Source organism: Durio zibethinus, chromosome 1, assembly GCF_047325235.1.
Source record: "Durio zibethinus cultivar Kanyao isolate XHJ-2024 chromosome 1, ASM4732523v1, whole genome shotgun sequence".
Lineage (NCBI taxonomy): Eukaryota > Viridiplantae > Streptophyta > Magnoliopsida > Malvales > Malvaceae > Durio > Durio zibethinus.
The window spans coordinates 1,534,956-1,558,746 of NC_143162.1; the positions used below are offsets into that span (position 1 = coordinate 1,534,956).

General features: G+C 31.6%; 2 protein-coding genes across 5 annotated transcripts; both read left to right on the forward strand.

The window, feature by feature from the left end:
- Window positions 1–6,503: 6,503 nt before the first annotated feature.
- On the forward strand, window positions 6,504–9,287 carry LOC111310904 (zinc finger protein WIP2-like). The gene is made up of 3 exons (XM_022910278.2): window positions 6,504–7,277; window positions 8,276–8,741; window positions 8,989–9,287. The coding sequence occupies exons 1-2, from the start codon at window positions 6,639–6,641 to the stop codon at window positions 8,711–8,713; spliced, it is 1,077 nt and encodes a 358-aa protein (XP_022766013.2). The 5' UTR covers window positions 6,504–6,638; the 3' UTR covers window positions 8,714–8,741; window positions 8,989–9,287.
- Window positions 9,288–17,649: 8,362 nt separating this feature from the next.
- On the forward strand, window positions 17,650–23,349 carry LOC111311537 (carboxyl-terminal-processing peptidase 3, chloroplastic-like). 4 transcript variants are annotated; one of them, XM_022910992.2, is made up of 12 exons: window positions 17,650–18,095; window positions 18,170–18,263; window positions 18,621–18,751; window positions 18,987–19,073; window positions 19,563–19,641; window positions 19,800–19,888; window positions 20,477–20,512; window positions 20,950–21,069; window positions 21,205–21,291; window positions 21,378–21,527; window positions 21,778–21,885; window positions 22,256–22,775. In XM_022910992.2, the coding sequence occupies exons 3-12, from the start codon at window positions 18,647–18,649 to the stop codon at window positions 22,505–22,507; spliced, it is 1,113 nt and encodes a 370-aa protein (XP_022766727.2). In that variant the 5' UTR covers window positions 17,650–18,095; window positions 18,170–18,263; window positions 18,621–18,646; the 3' UTR covers window positions 22,508–22,775. The 4 variants fall into 4 exon arrangements, with proteins under 4 accessions (XP_022766727.2, XP_022766725.2, XP_089613778.1 ...); XM_022910990.2 differs by having other exon boundaries at window positions 18,182–18,263; XM_089757652.1 differs by lacking the exons at window positions 17,650–18,095; window positions 22,256–22,775 and adding an exon at window positions 23,179–23,349 and having other exon boundaries at window positions 18,182–18,263.
- The last annotated feature ends 442 nt before the right edge of the window (window positions 23,350–23,791 follow it).

Consider the following 23,791-nt stretch of genomic DNA (forward strand, 5'->3'; position numbering starts at 1 on the left):
ACCTCATGATATCATGTAAATCCGTAACTATTAATAATAAAAAAAAAAAGACTACATTATGCGTATAGCCAACTTGTTCATTGGATATCAAGAACAACTGAATTTGGTATGCTTTTGGCATTGCCAACTCAAAATTTGATTTTACATTAACATACATCCCTTCCTATGCATGACATGATTAATGTCATTAGTCATCCATTTAGCATTGCCGACGCCAAAGGTGATTAGAGAACTTATCAACGACTTTTTTGTATTTTTTTTTCCTCTCTTTAGATCGGTGATAAGACAAAAATTTCAAATTATAATTGTGATAAAAATAGAGAAACAAATATATAGACTAAAACCGTTCTATTCTGACCAACTCAAAGAATATATAGGGTAATACCCATTGAGGGTTCTGAATTAGCTATTCTGAATATTAGTGAGAAAATATATAAGTTCACTATTCAAATTGGTTAAACAATAGACATAACAGCCAACGAGATCTTAGCTTAGTCGCAAGGAGGAGTATTATTCAATGATGTAAGAGTTGATTATTTAATAATGTAATAATTGATTATATGAATATAATACCTGATTCAGTAGAGTTTACTTCAAAAAAATTAGAAACAACAAGTACTAGGTGATATGCACTTTTTCTCTTCATAAAAACAATAATTTTACGGTGGTTTTAGGGATTTGCAATAAACAGGGCAAGGGCAAAGGTGTTTGGAAATGTAAAAACATGACAAGGACATGGGAACTCAAAGTGGTTTCGTCGGCAACATCTTACCAATGCAATAACCATAGTCGTGCAGTGAACACAGATATGACTTTTTTTTTGCTACTACATGTTTTGATTTGGTTTGCTTTGTTTTTCTTCCTTCATTATTCTAACACATTCTGAAATCTTATGCTATTTTTAAGACCATCTTAATTTGTTTATTAATTTTTGAAGGGATTAATTACGTTCCCATATGCTCATCGTGCTTCCCCCACCTCCATTGCATGGCTTCCATCAACTGAAAATATGCATACATGTTTGTTCATTTCTTCTACTAATTAAGAATTGCTTTCATGTTTCCTAAAACAAAATGGAAAGCTTAACTTGCAAAACCTTATTTTAGGTGGTTGAGTGTACTAGACATGATCATTGCACAAAACTCTAATGAACCCCATATTTGAGGAATCACCTACTAAAAAAAGACGAACTAATCATTTGGATTAAGTCTGATCAGATTCCTAGAATTTAAGTTTTCATATATATATATATATATATATATATATAAGTGAGATTTGTCCCTTACAGTGGAAATGGAGAAAATCTGAGTGTTACAAGCTGAAAAGTGTCAATATGAATTTTGGAAACTTGCTGGTTTATGAGGTGATTTAGACAGTGAAAGGCCATTATCTCCAAAAGCTAACTTTTTTCTTTATGCTTTAAGGAAAAGGAGAAAGTGGAATCCATTGTCTTGGCTTTAATCAGTACTCAACATCCACAGTAACTAGTAAAACATAGGTGGTGAACATATATACCACAAAAATATAGATTTATTTCCACTAACTCCCAGCAAAAATGTCCCCTCTGCCAGCCGTGTCACCATTTCATCTGATACCCTAATTAGAACAAAGTATGACAAGTAGGGTCCCATCACCTTTTTTTTTTTTCTTTCAAGTACTACAATCAATGTCTTCCTCTAATTTGTCTTTAATTTCTCTCTTGGTGAGGCTTAACCAAGTACCATGGGTGGTCATGGATCAGTTTTTCAGCTAGATGCTAGCCACCCAGATGTTCTTGTTTCCTGGTGAAATTTGGCTCTAGTAAGCTAGCATTTCCTTCATTTTTCTGCAAAAAAAAAAAAAAAAAATCCATTCAACTGTAGACTCTAACTTGTTCGGCATTTGCTAGCAGGCTATTTAGCCTAGCTCTACCATAAGTCATCGAGCTAGGTCACTTCTGATCTGTTTCTGTCCTTAACATTCCAACATAATTTAGAACATCTAAAATAATTCACCTGTCAAAGGTAGAAAATGATGATATAGATTTTTTTAAATATATCCCCAAATAACAGGATTTATCATCATTCAGATCGATGCATACAATAAATTCATAAATGAAGTGCAGGGTGTGACAAAGGGTATGCAAATGTCACAGCTGCTAGTTATATATACTAAATGCACCTCTACTCTCACACCTTCATTTAAGGTCTGTAATTGCATAATACACTTGTTCATAGTCCGAGTTGCTCATCAAGTCTATGGATCTTGTCTGACTTGCATTGGATCTTGAATATGATTTTTTTAGATATAGTTTGGTTTATGATATTATTTTTTTGATAAATAATTATATTTTATTTAATTAAAATATTAAAATAGAAGTATTTTTAATAATATTATGATAATATTGATAATTTAAATCGATAGATTTGAATAAATTGGTTCCAAGCCTTGACGTGGCTTATGATGGATATTTTTATTATGGATCACATGAACCTACTTGCAAATATATATGGATTTAAAATAGAGTTTATTCTTGATACATTGATAATAAAATGATTTTAACTTCACAAATGAAAAAAAAAAAACTATCACATGTTTTATTTTTATTTTTTTTAACTATACCTTGAAAATTACTAATTAACTAACTCTAACAATGAAATTTAAAAATTACATTGTTAATTAATACGATAATTTCTCTTAAAACAAATAGTTTATGTTCAATTCTAAATTCTAAAATGTCTCTCTATAGAATACACATGTCATGTGTTTTATCTAATAGATTATGTATAGACTCTTTCTACCATATATATATATATATATTTATATCAATAATCAATCATAGGCTTGATAAATAATAAAAAAAACTTATAATTAAAAATTGACACAAGCATATATTAATCACTTAAATAAGCCAAACGTCAAATTCAGACATGATTTTTTTAATAATGTGATATTTTTTATTTGCATTGAATTTAATAAATAATACGAATTGTTTATGTAATAATTCTTTTGTATTTTCCTATATATTAAAAAAATTTTATTCTTACAAATACCAAAAAAACTACTTATTCTTACATCAATACCGAAAAAGAAGGAAAAACATAAGCAGTTAAAATTAAGTGAAAGAAATCAAAATAATGTTGAAGAACGAGAGAGATGGAAGAGAGAACAGACATATAAGAAGATAGGAGCAGTGGGCAAAACACAGTGATGGTGATTGGGACAATCCTATAAGCTCTGAGAACACTTGTGCAAGCCGACCACCGCCCGCACTTCAATCGAAATGTTCGAATACACTCAAACTAATTGCTTCTTCTCCATGTGGTTTGGTCTTGACATATATGTTCTAGATTTCAAAGAAAATTAAAAAAAAAAAAGGCCAAAAAAAAAAAAAAACACTTTCAGTGACACACTTGGTTGGGACGAGATGTATATATAGACTAAGATACCCATATCAATCATCAAGGTTCATCAATATAAATTTATTAATTTATTTATTTATGTTAACTTAATAATATAATCTAATTTCTTAGGGCAAAGTTTATTGAAATGTTTTTCTCAGGGCAAGTTAAGAAATCAGATCTTTTCTACTTAAGAAATATATATATAAAAAAAAGGTGTTAACGAAGCCTGTTTTAATTGGAAACAAGAAGTTCTAAATTTTTAAGTTTCGAATTCAAGTTTTATTACGTGTGAATTTTTATTTCATATATATTAAAAGCTATTTGATGCATCCGAACATTAGGTACCTTGCTAAAGAATTGGTTCGAATATTCTCCCTTTGCCGAAATTTAAAAAAAGAAAAAAAAAAGAGTATATTTTTTAATAATATTATTGTAATTTTAACTCATAGCTGTGATTAAAGATTAAATATCTCGGACAGTCTATTTTTTTTTTTTTATGGTTTACCATGGATGGATTGCTTTACTATATGGGTAAACTATAGGGCAGAAGGATCTTATATGTTTGCTCTGAAGCATACGTACGAGTTGTAAGTTTCATCATGTTCAATTTGTGTGCCACATTAAAAATTGTGCTCAATACATGACAAAAATTCATGATGTTGGAGGGTGAATACCATCAATTGAATTGAAAACAGGTGCGTAGTATATATATTATTGAATAACCAAGCCATTTACTCCTCGTTTCTTGCTTAAAGAAAAAATAATTAGATTTATAGGATGGCTTCTTGAACTTAATTAATTAGGAAAAAAAAATCACATGTACTGATCAAAATTTTTTATAAGAATGAAATAAGGGATAAAATTATATCATATGTATAAAGTAAAAGAGGAATATAGATATAATTAATATGTACAAATAGAATACCTTATTAGTAGAAAATTTTAATTGTCTAAAAAACGCACCAAATCATTTTTTTTTTTTAAAGAAAGCTCCAAGCCATATACTTGATAATGTGCAAGTAATAGACCGAAATCTTTTTTTTTATTTAAAACTATCAAATTTTAATTAATAATCACTGGAATAAAAATTTTAATACTTTATCAATAATTTATATAATGTCATTTGAGATTTTAAGATGTATTCAAATCTTTTAATTTTGCTTTGATATGTGAGTACTATGATGACGAAGATGATGATGGTGGTGGCACCAAGAGGTTTTTTTTTTAGTTAGATTAGGAGGGCAAAGTTAAATAACCCAAAAGTGCTAGTCGAAATTACTTTCAAAAGAATTGAAATTATAATATTTTTATTGGCATAATGATTTAACCGTCAAGATATCCTTATTTATGTAAATCTTAAATTACAAAATATTTTGTTCAAAAAATATTTTAAACGGTCAATTTTTGTTCCAAATTTCTTACAATTATGTTTAATATGTTAATACGATGTTGTTTCATGTTTAATAAATATTTAATATTTTATCATTTTTTATTCAAGTTATACTCCCACAAAATTACAAAAAATTATATATTTATTAGACATTGGATAATATCATATTAACACACTTCATCATGTGTAGACAGAGATAAAATAAATATATTATGTGATAAATTTAGAAAGGGTAACAGAAAAAAAATCATGATTTTGATATCATGTTAAGTATCCAACTTCAAATCGATTGACAGAGTAAGTGGAGGACCAACCTGAATGTAAAGATTACATGAAATTATATATTTATTAGATATAGGATAACACCATGATAGCATATCCCCATCACGCATAGGTGAAGATGAAAAAAACCTTTCATGTGACAAATTTGGAAAGGGCAACAGAAAGAAATTCGGACTCTAATTTCATGTTAAACATCTAACTTAAAACCAATTGACAATAAGTAAAACATTAAAGTGATGTAATCTTATATCTAATAAATATTCAATTTTCTGTAATCTTATATTCAAATTGGGCCCTTCCATTTACTATAAATTGTTTTAAATTTAATGCTTAACATAATAAATATCACGTGATATGTTTATTTCATCTCATCTACACAGAATAGGAGCTTGTTAAAGTGATTTAATCCCATATTTAATAAATATTTAATTTTTTGTAATCTTATATTCAAGTTTAGTCATTTCACTTACTGTCAATTAGTTTTAAGTTGGATGCTTAACATGATATTGGAGTCATGATTTTTTTCTATTGTCATTTTCAAATTTATCATGTAAAAGATTTCTTCCATCTTCGCTTACAAATAATGGGGTATGTTAGTATAGTTTTAAATATATTTAAGTTGGGCCTCGTCATTTACTGTCAATTAGTTTTAAGTATATTTAGGTTGGGCCCATCCACTTACTACTAATTGATTTTAAGTTAAATGTTTAACATAGTATCAAAGTCAAGATTTCTTTCTGTTATTTTTTTAAAATCTATACCCACATCTAAATCTATCACATAGCCTATTAGTATCACGTAACCTATTAGTATGATGTTATCTCACGTCTAATGAATATTTAAAATTTTATAGTTTTATATTCAAATTGAATTATCTCCTTATTGTCAATTAATTTTAAGTTTGATACTTAAAATAATATACATGCTATAATTATTTAATTTACTGCTTCCGGCTGTTAAAGTCCTTCACTTGCTTGGTTTCATAACATTTTCAAATTACAAAATAACAAGAAAAAATATACACATTTTAAATTTGACATATGATTAAGCAAAATTAGCCAAATAAAAACCGAAGAATTTGTAGCCCGCAGCCAAGTCCAGCTTCCGAAGCAGCATCAGCAAGTTTTCTTTCTAGCCACTGTGGGTAATTTGGAAAGAATATGAAGGGCATTCAAGTCATTAAGTTGAACAAATAGGCAAGAAGTAGTAAAAGAATTTAGTGTTCGGTTAACTGGAAATCCAAGTTTTACCAAGAAATGGCCATTAAAGGTATTTGCCTAGATCAGTTACACCTCTTCTTTTTGGGTCTTCACTTTGGTGATTATATCTTTCCCTTTTGCTTTCTTTAAGTAATTAACACATATTTTTGTTAGGTTAATGGACTTTATTAATCACTCTCTTCTCCACCATTCATACCCTTCAGTCATCTTGTACTCTCTCTCTCTCTCTCTCTCTCTCTCTCTCTCTCTCTCTCTCTCTCTATAAAAGCAAATCAAACAAAGCCCAAACTGTTCTTGATTTCTATCCCTTCAACCACCTTTTTTTTTTCTTTCTTTGTTTCTTTGTTTTGTTGGTTTTCAACCATGGCTGACTACCCTTACTCCAATTTCTTCCAAGGTTGGTTCAAGTACCCTCTTCCTCCTCCACAACAACAACCTAATTCCTATACCCAAAACTTCTATAGCAACAGCACCACCTTCCTGAGAAATGGAGCCAGCAATATTAACCCGTTTTTCCACTACCAAACCAGCAGCTCTTCTTCATCACCTCCTTCGCCTCCTGTTAGAGAAGTCTTACCACTATTGAGCTTGAGTCCCACAAGGCATAACAAAGAGGAGCAGGAACAGGATGTGGAAGACCAAGATCAAGATCAAGATCAAGAGCAATATTCTTGCACTGCCATGGATATAGACAAGAGCAAAGGGAAAGAGGAAGGTCAGCGGCTGCTCTTGAGTAACAGTAGTGCAGCTGAAGATGAAACTGTTACTGTTGCACTGCATATAGGGTTACCAAGCCCTAGTGCTTCAGAGTTGGCTTCGGTTTTATCATCTTCCTCAGAGATCACTGACAAAGATGGGGATGGTGATGATTCTGGGTACCCGGTTAACAGACTCAACAAGGGACAGTATTGGATCCCTACCCCTTCTCAGATTCTTATTGGCCCTACACAGTTCTCTTGTCCGGTTTGCTGCAAGACCTTCAATAGATACAACAACATGCAAGTAAGTTTTTTCATTACTTGAATGATTGCCTCCTTTAATTCCTTCCTTTGTTCCCTTTTGTTTAAGCCTTTTCTTTAGTACATAAAACAAGACAATTGAAAAAACAAATACTCCATCCGAAGTCTTTTGTTTTTGTGACTTATTGCCTGATGGGAATCTTAAACCGTCTTTTTGTTTTTCCTTCTTTCCCATGCTTAGATTTTAAAGAAGAAACATAAAAGCAGATTTATCCAATGGGTTTTTTTTTTTTCTTAAACACATTTTCTGGATACGTATATGTTCTGGTTCTTTTTTCTTTTATTTTATTTTATTTTTTTTGTTTTTGTTGCATGGCTTGTGGGTTTTGTGGGTTGAACAAATCGGTCTGATCCGAACTGAGTCCGAGATCAGTACCTTCTTTTTTTTGATTGAACAACACAGGCAATGTTCCTTATGCCTTTGGTACTTTGAAGTTTGTGCTTTACTCATTGGCAGGCAGCGTACAACTGAAATTTTTGCAGTTCATTTCAGAACTGGGATGCTTTTAACAAATTAAGCAACAATTTATCTGATTGAACCTTCAGTTTTTAACAAAACATTGCAGACACGATCAAAATCCCATGCGTGGGAGATATCTTCTTCATCTTCTAAAACGAGAAACTCATCCACCTCAATTTCACTCAATATAGGGATGCGATCCACAATTGTGTTGAGCTGAGGAATTTCTTTTGCTTCCTGGAGAAAATTTATTCCTTTTTAATAATACAATTATGAGGTTTTTTTTGAGGAAACATATTAACAAATAATATAAATGTTATTCATTCACATAATGTAGAGTTCTATGAGGAAAAGCATTCACTTTTCGAAGGACACCAAAAAAATTGTATTGAGGCTTTTAATTTGTTTTTGTTAGGTACAAATATATGCTTGTACTACCAAGATTTTGGTTTTGGCGTGATTACAGATAACTTAATTTTGTTGGCTTCTACTGATTGTTTCTTTGACTGAATTCTGTGCAGATGCATATGTGGGGGCATGGATCTCAGTATAGGAAAGGGCCTGAATCACTGAGGGGAACCCAGCCAACAGGAATGCTAAGGCTTCCTTGCTATTGTTGTGCAACAGGGTGCAGGAACAACATTGATCATCCAAGAGCAAAGCCACTCAAAGATTTCAGAACCCTGCAAACACATTACAAGAGGAAGCATGGGATCAAGCCTTTCATGTGCAGGAAATGTGGCAAGGCATTTGCTGTGAGAGGAGACTGGAGAACCCATGAGAAGAACTGTGGGAAGCTCTGGTATTGCATTTGCGGCTCCGATTTCAAGCACAAGAGATCTCTTAAAGACCACATAAAGGCTTTTGGGAATGGCCATGCAGCTTATGGCATCGATGGCTTGGAAGAAGAAGATGAGCCTGCATCTGAGGTGGAACAAGATAATGAGACCATGCAGTGATGAATAAATGGAAAAAAAATTAAAAAGGGTATGATATGAAGGAATGGTTAATTAATTCTCTAATTATAAAGCTTTATTTTCCAGGCTTCCAAAGTAAGAAATATATATAGTTTTCAATTTACATGGGGAAGCTACCTTTTTCCTCCTCTTTTGTTTCAATTTCCTTTGCAGTTTCCTTATTAATGTAGGGTCCCTTAACATCCATGTTAGGCTAAGTTCATATATATCCATTTCCCTTTCAACTGATCGTTTCAGTGGTTTCTTTCTCTTTGCAGTGTGCTTTTCAATCTTCCTCAGCATATGCATGGTGAATAATCATAAATTGCTTAAACCATTACTCACCGACATGGAAAACGGAAGCTGAAACTAAAGATCCTTGTTGGAAAAGCATATTATTGATGCATTAGACGATAATTATGATATACTCATTGAAAAAAGGATAATGGAAAATCTATTTTTTATGTAATGATGAAATGTTTCACAAGGAAAAGTAGTGCAGTTATTTTTCCTGAGTCCTGTTGATTGTTTAAAGCAATTATATATTCTTCTTTAGTTTTGATTTGACTGATCTTAATTTCATGAATAATGGGAAAGATTTCTGGGTTTTCTTTTTATAATGCCAATAGATCATTCTATCCAAAAAAAAAAAAAAGATTCTGCGAAAATCCTATGATTTGAGAAAGTTGAGATACAAAAGCATCCACCACATTTATACGTACAAAGACAGAGGGCTGAATTATAAGAAGACAGTAAACAAGATGAAAAAGAAACTGTCACTGATGTCATAACCTAGCTACTTCGAAAGATTGAGTGATAGACCTTTGACAAAACATGGATGGATAAATATTATTTGGGTTCAAATTTCTGTAGATTAGTTGGTTAAGGGAATAAGTTAAAGTTAAAAAGAAAAAAAAAAGAGAGTATAGTAAAGCTTTTTGGAAATAAGATATGACCACTTCAGCTAATTCTAACTTTTAGGGGATGAAAATATAGATAGATATACATGCATGGACAATAGGTGTGGGGGCTTTTCTTTCTGACTTAGTAGCTTTAATAATTCAATTTTTCCTTTTCAGATCCTCATATGAGTCTTCGCCACTCCCACAGTCTCACAAATGGGTCGTGAAGGGCTGTACATATATAAAGCAAGCTGATCACTGGATAACAAGACTGGTGAGTATATTTTGTTCCAAATGTAGTTGAGGTAGGCTTTTCCTGCAACCAGCTTTTTGGGGTGCATATATATGATGCCCTTTTGCTTTGGTCAGTGGAGAGATGTGTCTGTTTACGGATGGAACTTATACCATAAGAGAGATTCACTATTACTTGGAAAATTCAAAGCAAATGATTAGCTTTTAGCATAGAGATATAGAGAGAGAAAGATAAGGGTAAAAATATGATACGGGAATATTAATGGGAGGGGAGGATACAATTGAAATATAGGTGTAGGAGTAATAATAGTACTACACTACTCCTACTACTACTAGTTTATACATTGGAAGATGTTTGGGAGGGATGGAAATGGAATGGAACTTGTTGGCAGCTTTCTTTCCAGTGAGAAAGGCATGGGCAAAGGGGTGCAGCGGCCAAAAAACTCTGAAACAGCGTGGAGCCCAAGCTCTGTTGGTTGTGTAAATCTACAGCATACACTCATGCCCCCTACAGTGCATCATACACACCCTCTTCTGAAGGATGAACTGTAGCATGAAACGACATTTCAATCGATCTTTGACCATCTCTCAAACTTGAGCATATTATTTATAATTATTTTATACAATTAATTAATTAAAATTTAATATTATATAAGATATGTAAAAAAAAATTATCTAAGATTTATTTTTAAGTGTTCCCAAGAACAATAATGATCATGAAGAATACTGTGAGGACAAAAAAAGGACACAAAATTAAGTGATTTTCCCTTTCTCTAGACAACTTGTTATCCCTCCAGGCAAGAAAAACCACAAAGTTAACAGGCCACAATATTGTCAGCCGATGGCCCTTGGGGGGGATTACCAATTCCTTTGTATACTGCTCTATAACACTCTCCAGATCAACCAAAACCGTATGGTTTACTACTAAGAAAATTAGAACCAATTCGCATTTATTGACATTACCCTTTTGCTGGGGAGACCAGCTCTGCTCTACAAAATATATTGACCCCACTTACCCTTCCCTTGGGGCCATTCTTCTTCCCATTAGGCAACTCATCTTTCTGGCTATCTCTCTACAGACATATCAGTGTTATCACCTTTTTTAATTTCCTCCACTGCCATGGCTTTTATTCTGCAATGTTATCTCTGAAAAAAATCACTACCATTTAAACAAATAAGGTACCTAAAGTACCTATATACGTATTAACTGATCATGCATGCATGTACGTAAATGATTTGTCAAGAATCCTCTTAATTACAAATGAAAAGTTTTATGGGTCTAACCCCAAGACAAGTCTTCAAAATCTTTCAATTTTCTTTAAAGTTATAAAGAGAAAAAAGGCTGAATGGGAACTTAATTTAATAGAAGATAACACATGCAGGTTAACAGAAGCTCATTATTCTTTCTTTTTTTTCCTGTCTAACAGTTGCTTAAAATCCCAAGTCTAACACCGTAATTTATTTTCATTCTGATCTTTTCCCATTATCTAAACTGTTTTTTCAAAATTAGTTTTATAAATTATAGTGCATTTTCCCATGAACTTGTCAAGGAGACCAAGCATCCTACATGAGAGAACATATATATGTAAAATAATTATTTATTTTGCCTTGTATTCATATTCCAATACACAAAGGAGACAGCTTTGTTTCCCTTTGGCTCGAATCACTACCTTTTTTCTGCAAGTTCTGATTTAATAGGGACACCAAATCTCCTCCTCTCAATATTTTAGAAAGAAAATATTATTATGAGTTTTGTGAAATTCACGGTATATTACGACAAGAATACCATGTTTTAATTTCTTTTGTAATTAACATGAAATCCAGGGAAATTTTACATGATTTGCAGATCAGCATAACATTTTTCAGTGGTCCTGCTAAAGTTTTTCAGCAAGTGCTGAAGCATCACTTCAAAGTTCAAACACAAACTTTTACTCAGGCCAGTTAAAACTTCATTATTTTGCTCGTTACAAAAGACAGAATTAAATATCATAAGACAATTTTAGCCCAAAAAACTCTCGAAAGGAATATAAATAAAAACAAAGTACTTTATCAACAATAATTACTCAAATCTAATGCAAAGTATAAATCGGGCCGGTGAATTGTGGAAGGTGACGCATGCCATTATATATCTAATTAAAAAAAGTTTAGTACCAAAAATATATATAAAGTTATGGACACCAAGGAGCTAATGAAATTCACTTGTTTTTCAGTGAAATGATGAGCAACGTACCCACAAAAACTATATGACCCTAAAAAATATATATATGGACCAAACTGCAAGAAGGGGGGTTGAGGTAGGTCTGACCCTCAAAATATGTGAGACAACTTTGTTTGAGAGGCCCCAACAAGCAAAAGGAAAAGGGGAAAAAAAGGGGAAGAAATAATCTTAACTCATAATCACACTTACCTTTGAAAAAGGAAAAAATAAAATAAAATGAGATAAAATTATAAAAGAAAAAGGAAAAAATTATAACAAGAGGAAACAAAAAAATCCTTCTTTTGGGCTATACCTAGCTAGAAGAGATATATGATCTCTTTTTCCCATGATCATTATCCATGACCAAATTGCTTTTCTTTGATCCCTTTTCTTTGTTGTTGTTTTTGCTAAAGTTTATCTGCTTTGGGTCCAAGGAGATTCTCCAAGTTGTAGGTATTTTGCATTTTGGTAGCTATGATTAGAATAGGGGAATATAGAGCAAAAAAACTTGAAGAAGAAGAAATTTGAGAGAGCATATACTTTAAAAAAAAAATCTAAAATTTACACCAAACAGCACGAGAGAAAGGGAGAGAAAGCATGGGAATATAAAGAGAGAAAGGAAAGGGCATATCAAGGCTTTTCTTTCTGCTCATCTTTAGGTCATGAGAAAAAGTTAATTTTGACGTTACTTCATGCCAATCAAATCAAAATCAAAATGGGGTATGTTAATCCACTTTGTTTTTGGTTTCTTTTGATTTATTTAAAGTACTGTTTTGATCAGACACAAGTAATCAAAGGGAAGGGTGTAGTTGCAGACACAAGATCCTATTTCCATCGGTCCTAGTAATATAGTATATATTAAACATCTAATAAACTAAAAAAACCAAACCCCACGTACGTAGTTACAGACAGAAAGAGCACTCATTAAGGAGCAAACCCACACGGACTAAACCTCAGAAAGTGCATTCATCAATTATGGACATTCCATGCAAATTTTCAAGTTGCTAGCAGAATAATTAGTTTATTTCTTTCTTTTTTTCTTCTTTTTTAAATAGAAAGTTCACTCTCAATTTTCTTCTTTTTTTTAATGAAATTAATAATATATATAGCTCTCTACTTGATAATGTGCTCCTATAAGCATGATTGTCGATTTGATATCCAAATATATATACTAGTAAAAGTTTTAGAAGTTAAAATTTTGATGCTTCTTACATATATCTTATAACTCATGTAATTAGTGATCTTATAGTTTGGTTATGAAGAACATTATTCAATTGTTATTCCAAAAATATGTTTCTAATTTTTTATAGAAAAACCCGTAACTTAAGAATAGAAAAATGGATTAATGCTAAGTGCACATGGTAATTTATTTAAATTACTTTATTAGACATCTTTATATTAATTAATTTCAGTGATTATTGTTAGAATTTTTTTAAAATAGTGGAAACCATCAAGATTTAAATTCTAATTAGTATAAAATTAAGAGTTTAACATTTTACTAATATATTACGTAATTATTGAATTGTTACAAGTCTTATTAGTCTAATGAAACCAATGATAAGTTCTAAATAGATGCCTTGAGGATCATGATTAAATTATGTATGGATCGTAGGACCCATGAAAAAAAAATAAACAATACTAATTACCAAGATAACCTTTTAATCTTTCTCAAAAACAAACCAGCAAAAAATACGGGGGGGAACTTTTCTTTATAAAAAAGAGCACTTTCACCAGCTTCCTAGAAGGATCCTATCCTTGGAATGAATTCGTATATCAAAAAGGAGAAAAGGAAAGGCGAAAATAAAAAAGTGATATTTTCTGTTTCGATGTAGTAAAGGTAAGAAGAAAAGCAAATGTTGGAGACCACTGTGAATATATAAAAGAAGATATTTAGGTAAAATACTTTTTAAAAAATAAAAAAAATAACTATTGGTAAATTCATGGTAAAAATATATATATATATATATATATTTGTGTGTGTCTATATGTGTATATAGGTAAAGTAAGTGTTGGAAAATATTAATTTTTTAGACCTGATAATTTGTATCATCGTATCGTGTAAAATATTATATTCATATCATATTTTACATAAAAATCGTGTGTCATAATTCGTATCGATACGAAAATATAAAATATTTTTTTTATTTTATTAAATTTATTTATAATTTTTTAAAAATTTTAAGTCGTATTATCTTTACATCCTTTATTCATATTATTTTTATATCGTGTCGTCTTATCGTGTTTTAAATTATCATATCTACAATTTTTGAGTAAGCCACATCTCCACAAATGATCATATTTTGTTAAATAATATTATATTAATATATTTTTATTGAATATTGTAATTAAAAAAAATAAATACAGAATATTGCAATATTGGTGTTATAAAATATTTTATTAATTTAAAATTTGAAATATGGGGCCTTGATTTGGGCAATATATTTTCAAGGCTCGATCCGAATTAGGCATGACTCAAGGCAATCGTATCTACCCATAAAAAACAACAACAACAACAACTAAGTTTATTTTTTGTTGTTTTTTTTTTTTTTTTTCACAAAAGGTTAGTTCACTCAAATGATTAAGCAAAGGCAAACATCACCTTAAAAGAAGTGTATAAATACGCACTAATGTCATAACAAGGTGTTGGTTAGGGCAATTTGCTGAATCCAGCGAATGAATTTAGACATGTTTTTTAGTGATTAATCTACTGATTAGATTGCTTAACAAAAATGATTGAAAGATTAAAGATGCTGCATATGTATCTCACCAAATCTGTGGATATTAATTTTTATCCAAAAAATAAAAATGAAAAAGAAAAGAAAGGGTAAGATAAATTGTCTACCCCCTATAAACAATAGTGAAGTGAAATTAAGTGAAGTTCATGAAAATTTTGCAGTAATAATTTACTACAAATTAAAATCATAAATAAAAATTTAAGATAAATTGATGGATAAATAGTCTGTAAGTATATATATTTTATACATTGTCAATCAATGATAATTTATAAGGACAAATTGTTAGTGTATTTTTATTAATGAGAAAATCTGAAAAATTAGAAATATTTGAAAATAAATACTCAAAACTTAGAATATGTCTATCTATTATAAAAATGTACGAGATTTATTTTCAAAGATTTTTAATTTTAAAACAAATTTACCCATTAATAGAATATGATAAGCATCAAATATAAATCTTAATATTTATTCTTCTTGATTTTTTTTAACCCTTAAAGAAAAAATTACATACGATAATTTAAAACACGATATGATAATGTGATATAAAAATAATACAAATAAAATATATGAAAGTGATGATTTAAATTTTAATAAAAATCATAAATACATTTAATAAAATAAAAAATATATATTTTATATTTTTATATCAATATAAATTATGATATATAATTTTCATATAAAACATAATATAAATATATAAATGATAAAATATACATATATATATATATATATATATAAATAAGAGGATGGAGACTGCGGAACTAGTTCCTTTAAAGACCTACCGAAATAATGATCACCAAGGCCCATTCTTATTTAATGTGAGGCCTAAATCTGTTTGACAGTACATATTTTCCTTTTTCTTGTTTTTTGGGTTAAAATCTGGTTGATATTATTCTTCACTTTGAGTGCTATGTTGGGGTATTTTCAGGTAGCTTTTCAGTATTTATATTCAATCAATAATTGATTTAGTTATGATGATATTGTATCTACCAAACTGTCCCTGTTCCCAATAAAGCATGAAATCATTAAATGATGTATATTTTTAAGCAAATGTTTTTAGATCAGCCACACATGGACTGTCATGGGGCACCTAAAATTATGAACAGGAAGCCAAAATTCTCCTTTGATTGTTCCATTTGCTTGTCCCCAAGCAGCCATTTGATGAGGACAATGTTGTCATCTTCCATTTTCCTTTCTCATTTCAGTGGGTGGAAGATTGAAATTGAAACAACAACACTTTCTCTTTTTTGCTTTAGGTGATGGCATCTTTGTCCACCTCTTTCCCATACCGCCTTTCCTCATCAAACTTGACTTTGGGACATCCAATTAAAACCTTACCTTTTTGCCATGAAGGAAAGATAACCGAGCAGAAACGCTTTGGTTCCAACAAGAAAATCTTTGTCAAGTTAATGTTCCAACAGCATACCATGTTTGAAGTGTAATCCACGGTTAGACCGCTTAAGTTTTAAAAGAGGTTGGATAATAAATTTAAGAATTATATTAAATGAATTTGAATATAATTCTTAAATTTGTTTAAATTTTAAGTTAGGTTTTAAATAAAAAAATTAAAACTTGAGTATGAATAAATTATATATAATTAAAATATTATAATTATATAAATATATGTTTGTGAATTTATATTTTTTAAAAAAATAATTTTTTTAAAATTTTTATTATATAAATTAAATTTAATTGGTGTGTTTGATATTTATATTTTTTAATCTAAGTAAAATTTTAAAAAATTTTAAAATTCAAAAAAACCAATTAAATAAAATTTAAATAAATATATAAATTTTTAATACTAAGCATGAACTTAACCCAACCTATTAACATCTCTATCCATTGTCCACAATATTATTTGTGGTATTTATTTGTCAAACGTAAGTATAATTTATTAGTAGAATATTAAATTATTAATTTTTAATAATCAAAATTTAAATTTTAATAATTTTAAATATTAAAAATGATATTTATTTTCTTTTCCATGCTGAAAATTTCTGTAGTTAGTAATGAGGAATTGGGCTTTTGTTTCAATCACAATTTAACACAATTGAATCTATGGCATTTTTCTTACCAATTGTTGATGCCAATAAAAAAAAAATTTGGTGTACTTTCTCTAGCATTTTTAGGGCAGGCAAAGCAGTCGATTGAGGAGGTATGTTTTTCCCAGTGTTCTTTTTCTAGCAGTAGAAAATCTGTCCTCTCCTAAATTTCACCTACATTTTGATAGCTTTGTAGATGTCACATGAAATGTAGGGAAAACACATCATTACACATGCACGTGGAGCTCAATAATTACATATATTTTAATAAATATTAAAATATTGAATTATAACTTTTAATAATAAATAATTTTTAATGTATAGTGTAGATCAACTATTATTTTATCAAATAATTAAACAAATTTAATTCCCCTGTCTCATATTTCCACCAGGATACGCTTCTGGGCCATATAAAATTGGGCCTATGGTATTTTATGTTTTCCTCAGTGGCCCATTAAGTTGGGTTGGGTTGGTAAAAGATGTGTTAGCTAATTTTGGTTAATAAATATTTTTTTAATCTATAAAAATATGTGGAGCTGAATTTCATTTTTGATGAATTTAAGATTTAATTTCTATTTCATTTTCAGTCTTTGGTATTTGTGTTGACTTTTGTAAATGGTCCTAATATTTTTAATAGGATAATTTTTTTGGCAAGAATGTAATTATTTGAAAAAGAAAAATAACTTTATATACAATCATAAATAGTGAAAATTAATAAAATATTAAATTATTTCATAAATACTCAAACACGAAACGCAACAGGTCCCGTCGCCACACGAAACCTCAATAAGATTCATGTGGTCCCGTCTCCAGCAGAATCCCGCCACCGCCAGTAAAAGTAACGGGCAACAACAAAACCCACATCGAAAAAATATTCCTTCTTCTTATTTCCTTCATTCTAGTCGCTGAAACGAACAAATGGAGCCTCTCAGCGCAAACTTTGAACTCCTAAATGCCTCAAGACCCACTTCGATTCCACTCTTTTCACGGCGATTTTCGTGGCTAAATCGTGGCATTAGCAAAAAATCGAGTGTGTCGTTGTCCTGTGGTTCATATAATCATAACCATAATCATCATCAAGCGGTTAAAACAGAGGGTCCTAGACAACAATCCAGCGGTCATGATTTGGTCAAGTCAATAACAAAAGGGTTCCTTGGTTTTGCTGCAGCAGCCACGGCTCTGGCCTCCGTTTGTGCTGATTCTCCAGCTTTTGCTTAGTCTCTGATCGTCGCTTTTCCAGCTTCCCGCGCTCAAGAGGTGATTCGTTTGGTATTTTAAACATTGAATTGGGTACTTATGACCGTTAAAGTTATATTGTTGAGTGATTAAAGGTTTTTTGACAGGTGAATACAGTGCAAAGAACTCTTGTGGAAGCCTGGGGGTTGATAAGAGAAGCATTTGTTGACCCAACATTTAATCATCAAGGTAAATGGGATGTTTCTTATAATTGGTGTGCTATATGTTGTTCATTTGTTCATGTTTAATCAATTACGGTTGTATAAATGCTTTAGTGTCCAAGTTGTATTAGACTTAAATTTGAATCCAATAACATCACCTGCCATTGTGTCTGTCAAAGTGTTCGGGTGCCTTAAAGAGTTAAATGTCCTGGGACTCATAGGCCTGCAACTTCCTTTTGGATAAGTAGGTTGGCACAAAGGCTTAGGGAAGGGAGGGATATATAAACATAATATTTTGTTTATTTTGTCCCTTTCGTCAGTTAATTAGGAACTAAGGAACTATGTATAATGACTAAATAAATTCTTGAGAGTTATCCTGTTGCAGACTGGGATTTGAAGTTGCAGCAGACAATGGTGGAAATGTTTCCCTTGAACTCGGCTGATGCAGCATATGGTAAAATAAGAGGAATGCTTTCAACTCTTGGCGATCCCTTCACTCGGATTATCAGTCCAAAGGTATTACAATCAGCTTCCTATGACTTGTGTGAATGGTACTTCAGTTTAGCCAGCATATGATACTAAAAAAATATGATGAATTGTGATGTAGCTACTCATATGTGATGTCATTTCAGCCTTACTAGTTGCTCTGAGGGTTATTCAATCTTTGTGATGACAGTATTTTTTCGATTGATGAATCTATGTTAAGGAATTATGATACTGCTCTATCTAATGACAATTTTTTCACTTTCAGGAGTACCAAAGTTTTAGAATTGGAAGTGACGGGAATTTACAAGGAGTTGGTCTATTCATAAGTGTTGAACCGAAAACTGGTCATTTGGTGGGTGCATAAATTTAATCTTTTTCATCATTATCTTACCTGTGCTAGATATATAACTTCTTGACACTCCTTAGATATATAACTTCTTCCCTGAAAAAAATTGTCTTCTTTACCTAGGTTATATCAAACCTTACAATGCCCTCCTGTTGCAGGAGCCCTGGAAACTCTAGGACCTTCCAGTGACAAGCAATTTAAATTTGTTTAGTTCATTAATGATAACAGATTGGAGATGAGGGGGGTTTCCTTCAGGATCATTGAAAATTGATTACTATAAATATCTTGCCAGCAAATTTTTAATTTTCATTTGCACTATTCTTCCAGCTAAACAATGAAAGATTTCTCTTACAGTGTTGTTTTTCTCCCCTCTTTGCTTCTTGATTTGTACCTGTTGAAATTTGATATTCAAATTTATGTCTCTCGTGATGTTTCATTTTTAGCATTAATCATAAGTTCATGCATTGCAATGATAATTTTATTCAAACTATGCAGATTGTTTTGTCTTGTCTAGAGGGTGGCCCAGCTGCTCGTGCTGGTATACATGAGGGGGATGAGTTGATTGAGATTAATGGTACATATATGTTATTAAGCTTTTGACCTTGCCCCTTCCACTCTCTATTTCTTTCTTGAAGATATGATTCATGAGTGCAAAGTTTCTTCTTTTCCAATGTTGTGCTTCTATTAAAGTTTAACTCTGCTTAATTTTGGTTTCTGTTCTTGAGATTTCAGGGCAGAGACTTGATGGTGTTGACAGTGAAGCAGCAGCCCAGTGGCTTAGAGGCCAAGCTGGAACATCGGTTACTGTAAAGCTCCACACAGTAATTATCCATTCTCATTCTCTGCAATGTAAATGAAGATTAAGTTCACTTGAGTAACCTGTGTAAAGTATGATCTTTCTTCTCTTGACAGGACATTTAGTGATTTGCAGTCTAGCTTTGATCTTTATCTTCATTGCATTAAGATCACAGACATATTCAGCTTGTGCATCCATTTTAAAATAATGAGTGAAATAGTGAGAGTTGCAATGTTTTATCCCTCCCTTTGTCATGAACTAGTAGTTATAATCTGTTTGCATTCATAGTGAATCTAATGTATCCTGCTTGAGCAATCTGTTCCTAAAGAATTTCCTCAGCATGTGGAATACGGAAATTTATCACACCTTTACTCAGTTGAACCTGACTGCATTACCTATGTCCCAAAAGCAAGCAACATAGCATTGTAAAAGTGCCATAAGCGTTTGTATCTTTTTTTAGTGACAGTATTATGTTTAATTTCAACTCAAGTGTTTCCTTTTTTTGTATTACTTCTTCTAGCCAAAGGACTAGGCCAGATTGTCTAAAAGCATTATTGGTTTCTCAAAACGCCAAGCCTGCTTAACATAACAAAACTAATGTCTTGTTCTCCAGGCATATGATTCAGGACGTGGTTCAAGTACCAAAGAGGTAACAAACCCTTTAATGTTCATTATGCCGACAATGCTACATTGTTTATTAAGGCACCCTGTGGTTGTTGCTTTTCCTTCTTTATTTTCATAAAAGTTGCTATAAAGCAAAAGCAAATAGTAAAAACCAAGATCATATATCATTAAAACTGGATAATTCTTAGAAAATATTGTCTGCTTTTATGTTCAATGCTTTTTATGGTGTGTTTTTTGCTTGTAGAAGCAAAATTTAAGGAGCAAAAGTAATAATCACATGTAGCCTCTCAATCTCATCTTTGTTTATAGGTTTACTGCTATTGATTTTCTTCCCAACCTATAGAAAGGGAAATTGAAAATTATCAATAATAGTCACCAAATTATGCATACAGCACCAGATTCTAAGTACAATGGAATTTCTTTTCATCAGTTAATCTTGAAACATGGCCCTTCTGCTTGAAGGTCAAACTACCTCGTGAATTGATTAGGCTTTCATCAATATCCAGTACCGTCATCCCTCATAGAACCCCAGATGGCCACTTAACAAAGACTGGTTATTTGAAGCTGTCAACATTCTCACAGGTAGTAACCAATAACTATATATTTTTTCTTCATGCAAAAGTGATTGTGACAAAAATGGTACTGTAATAATGAATTCTGATCTTCTATTTTAGTAGCAGAAGGGTTAATAAAACCATTTATTTTCTTCTTTGACAGACTGCTGCTCCTGATATGGAGAATACAATTCAGGAAATGGAAAACCAGGGTGTACAGTCATACATACTGGATTTGCGGAACAACCCGGTGATTTTCCACTTCTATTTTTGTGCATTTAAGATCTTTTTGATGAAATTTCTGTCCTTAAGTTTCTTCACTCAATCATTGTGCAGGGAGGTCTAGTGAAAGCTGGGCTTGATGTTGCCAAGATATGGCTAGATGGGAATGAGACTCTTGTGAACACAGTTGATCGTGATGGGCATATGTCACCCATCAACATGATCAATGGCCATGCTGTTACGCATGATCCTCTTGTTGTTCTTGTGAGTGTCAATACTTGACATTCAAAATTTTACTAATTAATTCCTCTTGTTATGTTCTTTCTTTTTGTGTGTGTGTGTGTGCGTGCACACATATAATTCATTGCTTAGCTGGAGCACTCTGCTTGAAACTTCCTGCTGAATCTTGGAAATTTTGTAGGAAAAATCTGAATACCTTTTTCAACTGTTTTATTTTACTTTCCATTATGTCTTTAAAGCTCTTAACAACAAATTATTCTCTCCTTTGTAATAGGTGAATGAGGGAAGTGCAAGTGCCAGTGAGATTTTGGCAGGTGCACTACATGACAATGGTCGAGCTATCCTTGTGGGTCACAAAACATTTGGCAAAGGGAAGATTCAGGTATGTTTAATGTTCACTTGTTATAGGTTAATTCATTTTGCCATTGCTCATCTCAATGCTAAGGAGATTGGTTAAATAAGGTAGATAATTATCTGAAAACAAATAGGGTAATTCATTTTCCATCGGTACCAGTCAGGAAGTTTATTTTGGCACTATAAACCCAATGCAGTTGAATGACTTACATGAAGTATGCCTTTATAAATAGCATCCAACATTTTTTTTATCCTACAAGTGATACACCTCCAATTAAGTTTTCTACGAGTACAATATTTTTCAGTAGTGAACTTGGCCACTTGCTCTATCAACTCTAAATTAAGCCTTAGTTGGTCAAAGCTTCTTTGACATGGTTGCTGAATCATTTTTGCAACAGAGTGTGACAGAGCTGCATGATGGATCTGCTCTTTTTATAACAGTTGCAAAGTATCTATCACCTGCTCTTCATGACATAGATCAGGTTGGCATAATACCAGATGTACAATGCACAACTGACATGCTCTATTCATCACCCAAGGAAACATTGATGAAGGATAAAAGCTCAGTTTTGTCGCTGGAAGCTGATTCTTGCATCATGGTAGCAGAGCATGAGTTGGACATTCAAGAGTCCAAAGGGACAGTTTCTTGAAATGTACAGTTCTGTAGGAATCAAACCTTTTTATCTTAGAAACAAGGTGTATAAATCCGAAGGAAGAATATAAACTTTATGCGGTAGTCAACTATCAACTTGTACATCTAATTATAACCTGTATATCAGTAGGACTAAGCATTGCACCGCTCCTGCCACCTGCATGAGCCAATCGCATATGCAGGAGAAAGCAACAAACCTGTGCAGCTGATTTGTATGAAAAAATAAAAAAAGCCCTATGCATTTATTCATTGTTCTTTTTTTTTGACTTGCAACAAGTTCTGTCAATTCCACATTGGGGTGTGTTTGGAATGTTGGAGAATTATTGATAGGTTGTGATAAATTGTGATAAATAGTGGAAGAGAGTGATTCTTAAGGCATTGCACATGCCCTTGCTGGAATATCAGCAGGGGCCCTGATTTTGACTGAAACATTAGGAAAGGACATCTAGCTACACCTTTGATAGATACTATACACCTTACTTTCAGGAGAAATGCACGCTACCAATGAAATAATTATTTCCCTCAGAATTTCTCTAGGTAGATTTGTTCTAATTAGTCATGGCAAAAGTCATATTATCAAACTGGAATCCTATTCCACAACTTGCTCCATCAATACTTCCTGCCAAGCTTGTGGATGCTATTATTTGTTATTCCTCTCACCTTTTGCAGAAGAGAATAGATGGTTGGGTCACTCTTACTACTCATCATGGTTGAAAATAAAGCATGAACTTACTATAAACGTATCGCGGTTAGCTGCATGAGACAGCATAAATTTCAAGCACCTTGCAACCCAGAGGCAGAGAAACAGATCAAGTTTTGTACCCATTTGCAACTTTTACATCTGTTTATGTATTGTTGTATTTTTACGGGTTTTAAAAAATTAAATGCTTTGATTTTAGAGTGCAATATTTTATGTTAAAATTTAAATTTTTTATAACATTGATGTTTCATTATTTTTAATGTTGAAAAGTGAAAAAAATATATATATGAAAACAAATTTGGAATAAAAAAAGGTAAGAATTTTAGATGCTTAAAAATGATGAAATCCCAAAAAAAAAAAAAAAGAGAGATGGAATAGCAAATTTGTTTGGTAAAATAACCATTCCATACCTTGTAGAACTAAAATAATAATTTTGAAATGTTTAAGACTGAAAGTGAAAAGGAAGTAAACTTTGATTAAAAGTGTAATTATTCCATTTTAACAACATAAAAATATGAGAATGGAAATATGAAATTTTGTTAGTCTCCGGAATTTAAGCCCTTATTACAAAAGTACTTAAGC

What these genes read in the sequence shown, in the direction of transcription:
- LOC111310904 (XM_022910278.2), top strand. Translation starts at nt 6,639, where the DNA reads ATGGCTGACTACCCTTACTCCAATTTCTTCCAAGGTTGGTTCAAGTAC. An exon ending in ATAGATACAACAACATGCAA is followed by an intron (nt 7,278 to 8,275) that starts GTAAGTTTTTTC and finishes AATTCTGTGCAG; the next exon opens with ATGCATATGTGGGGGCATGG.
- LOC111311537 (XM_022910992.2), top strand. Translation starts at nt 18,647, where the DNA reads ATGGTGGAAATGTTTCCCTTGAACTCGGCTGATGCAGCATATGGTAAA. An exon ending in CTCGGATTATCAGTCCAAAG is followed by an intron (nt 18,752 to 18,986) that starts GTATTACAATCA and finishes TTTCACTTTCAG; the next exon opens with GAGTACCAAAGTTTTAGAAT. An exon ending in TGGATTTGCGGAACAACCCG is followed by an intron (nt 21,292 to 21,377) that starts GTGATTTTCCAC and finishes ATCATTGTGCAG; the next exon opens with GGAGGTCTAGTGAAAGCTGG.